This window comes from Phaethon lepturus, unplaced genomic scaffold, assembly GCF_000687285.1.
Source record: "Phaethon lepturus isolate BGI_N335 unplaced genomic scaffold, ASM68728v1 scaffold10358, whole genome shotgun sequence".
NCBI lineage: Eukaryota > Metazoa > Chordata > Aves > Phaethontiformes > Phaethontidae > Phaethon > Phaethon lepturus.
Genome location: NW_010555514.1, coordinates 6106 through 9096, shown reverse-complemented (window position 1 = coordinate 9096; position 2991 = coordinate 6106). Strand labels below are relative to the sequence as shown.

Sequence of the window (2991 nt, the reverse complement as noted above, 5' to 3'; positions counted from 1 at the left end):
TCAGATGCCTGCATCCCTGCAGACATCATGAATGGTGCATTAAGTGTCCTAGCTAACTTGATCTGAATGTAATTATGCACCCACACCTGATTCAAATCATATTAGTATTGCTGAGTGATTCAGTATCAACAGCTACAGGGCCTTGACCTGAAAACAACAGAGCTGGAAGGAAAGGAAGAAGAAAATCCTGAAGACAGAAAGCATGTATGCAATTTATGTAGTCACAAAATTATTCTTGTGATAATAAATTTAAGTTTTGCTAAACTGTCAGCATTTTCAACAAAATCATGCAGTCCACAGGACAATGATTCCATTTAGAAATGTTTCCAGGAGAGAATGTTCTCAGTATTTTGTTCAAGAAATAATGTGAATTTCAATCAGAGTGGAAGTCACCAGTCTCCATCAACAAAGAAAAATTAAAAAAAAAAACAAAACCAAAACCAACCAACCAAACAAACCAAAAAAACACAAAAAACCACAAAAAAACGTAAAGAATACCAGCAATACCTTCCAAATACCTCAAAGTATCATAAGACTGAAGAGCAAGTCTGCACGACTGACCTCTTATTGGCTACCTTTCAAGACTGGATGATGTTATATAATGTGAACAGTAATATCTATGCTAGTAACAGAAAATCAGCTTACTGCGTCTGTTCTTAAAGTTGATTAGTATATACTCCCTGCAACACACTAAGCCAAAGCTACAACTGCTTTGATTCTACATCTGATATATATGAGAAATCAGCTAAATCTCTAGAGATACCAAGAACCAGCATTTCACGTACTTATTTTTACATGTAAGAAAGTCTCAGGAAAAATAACAGACATCAAACTAGCTAATGTGTTATTACATTAAAAATTCTAAAGAAATAAAAATCTACAAACCTGTGCAAAGGCAGCGAAAATTCTCACACGTCTTTGGACACACATCTGAAAACAGTTCAAAGACAACTCTTCCAGCTAGGAAAAAAAAAGCCATCTTTATTATGAAGTTAACTAGTATTTGTATTATTTTTATGTATCTTAATGAATATCATGTTACTGAATGGATATTTTAATTTTCTTACCAGGTACATTGTTGATGGCTATGTCAAAAAAGCAACGAGGTCTCTGGACCTTTACTCCCATGGCTTCAAAAGTTTAAATACTGCAAGTAATAAAAATAAAATGTTTTTTTCTTTTGTGTAGCAAAACTACGTGTAAGTCAACATAGAAGATTTTATAAAGACAACAAAAACTGCAGAAAAGCAAACCTTTAAAAAACCCGAGCGCAAACATAAGTGTTTTTAAAGGTTCAGAAAATGCAAAGTATTTTAGGTCATTTTCATGTTTTGTGGACCCAAATGAGTGATTTTATTAATGTTTGCTGCAATAGTATTAAATTTAAACTTGAGCACCATACTTCAGATGAGGAAATACAACAAGAAAAGATACTGTAAGGTATGAGGATAATAAAGCTTGAAGTCATCTTGCTATTGAGATGATATAGGTAATCACCTAAGTTGTCTGCTCCTAGAATTTTACATCCCAGGTAAAAAAGTATCAGAGAGAAAAAAAAAGTAAAAAAATCAGCTTTGAGACCAAACTTGTCCAAATGCCCTCAAACAACTTTTCGCAACTGCTTTTCAACTGTTTAAAAAGACTAACTTGCAATCACTGTTAGTCTCAGTGTCAGTGGCTGAGGAGGTTGCCATCTCCACATGCCAGCCCACCCCTCTGGTCAGGGTTACCAGCTTCAGATCAGGCCTGTTCTCCTCAGGAATACATGAGCTGCTGCAGTCCACAATGCAGTGCAGTTCATCTCAGTTACTATTAATTACCTGGGCCATGAACTACAGCTGCTCAAGAGAGAACATACTGCTTATCTAGGAGCACAGAAAGGTGAGCAGCCCAGGACAGTGGACTTCTTCAACTGGTGTAGGTAAGTAACAATTGCGCAAGTACGCATACTTATGATGGTATTATATGCAACTTGAATAATGACCAACATACTGCCATGATAAGACTTAAGCATTCAATTTCTTAGGAATATATTTCCTGGATTCCTGTCACTGCAGTTATCAGGAACTGCTCTAGTTAGGATCCAAACCATGCTACGTGAAACAAAAATCAAAGATGTAGCTCTTCCACAATTACTGCTAAGTGAAATGATTTGGGCTTTTTATTATTTCTCTTCCTTTTATGTCCTTATTTATGTTCCTTATCTCTTTTGAGTCACAATCCATGGAGGTATTTAAGACACGTAGATGCGGCGCTCAGGGATACGATTTAGTGGTGGACTTGGTAGTGTTGGGTTTGCACCTGGACTCAATGATCTCTTCAAGGATCAAGGACTCAAGGGTCTTTTCCAACCTAAATGATTCTATGATTCTTTATCGAGAATTTTAATGCAACTTTTCCCTTACCTTTGAGTATATATTGTATATACTCATGTATACATATATGATGTATTGTGTATTTATTTTTGTGCAACAAGCAATATCTTAATCCTATTTGCAGCTCCAGCCTTCCAACATTATGTATAATCATGATATTCTTTTCCTTTTCTGAAGCCCCATCCTCTTCGAATTACTTCAGAGAGGGTGAGAAAAATGACGGCAAAAGGATCTGCAAGACTGGAGTACCTTTTCCAGAATTTGGAATGTAATCCATAAATTTTCAGTTCTAATTATTTTTTATTGACAGAAATTACTATTCAAATCAAGCTGACATACTGCATGCATTTCTCCTGGAACTTCACTCATAGCTGTGCCACAGAACAGCTTCGAAAAATTCAATTGTCGCCATCTGTCACTCTCAGCTTAAGAACAAGAGGCTATAAGAAATCAAAAGACAGCAGTGTAATCACGTTAGTGTATATTCTACTTGTGCTCAGTTTCAGTCCTAACATTTTGCCAAGATTACACCGGAAAAGTCACAGTAACAATGCAGGACTGATTTAAATTAAACATCACTCAGTAGTTTGTCATTCATGGGATTTTTAGCATGACA

General features: G+C 35.9%; 1 protein-coding gene across 1 annotated transcript in view; it reads right to left on the bottom strand.

Annotated features, from left to right (window-relative positions):
* Positions 1-1151, bottom strand: part of PPIG (peptidylprolyl isomerase G (cyclophilin G)) — a 21000-nt gene extending 19849 nt beyond the window's left edge. Inside the window, exons 1-2 of the mRNA XM_010292179.1 lie at positions 1068-1151; positions 886-960 (exon numbers count right to left, since the gene is read on the bottom strand). Coding sequence (XP_010290481.1) covers positions 886-960; positions 1068-1128 — 136 coding nt within the window. The 5' untranslated portion in view covers positions 1129-1151. The remainder of the gene's footprint in view (positions 1-885; positions 961-1067) is intronic.
* Between the last annotated feature and the right edge of the window lie 1840 nt (positions 1152-2991).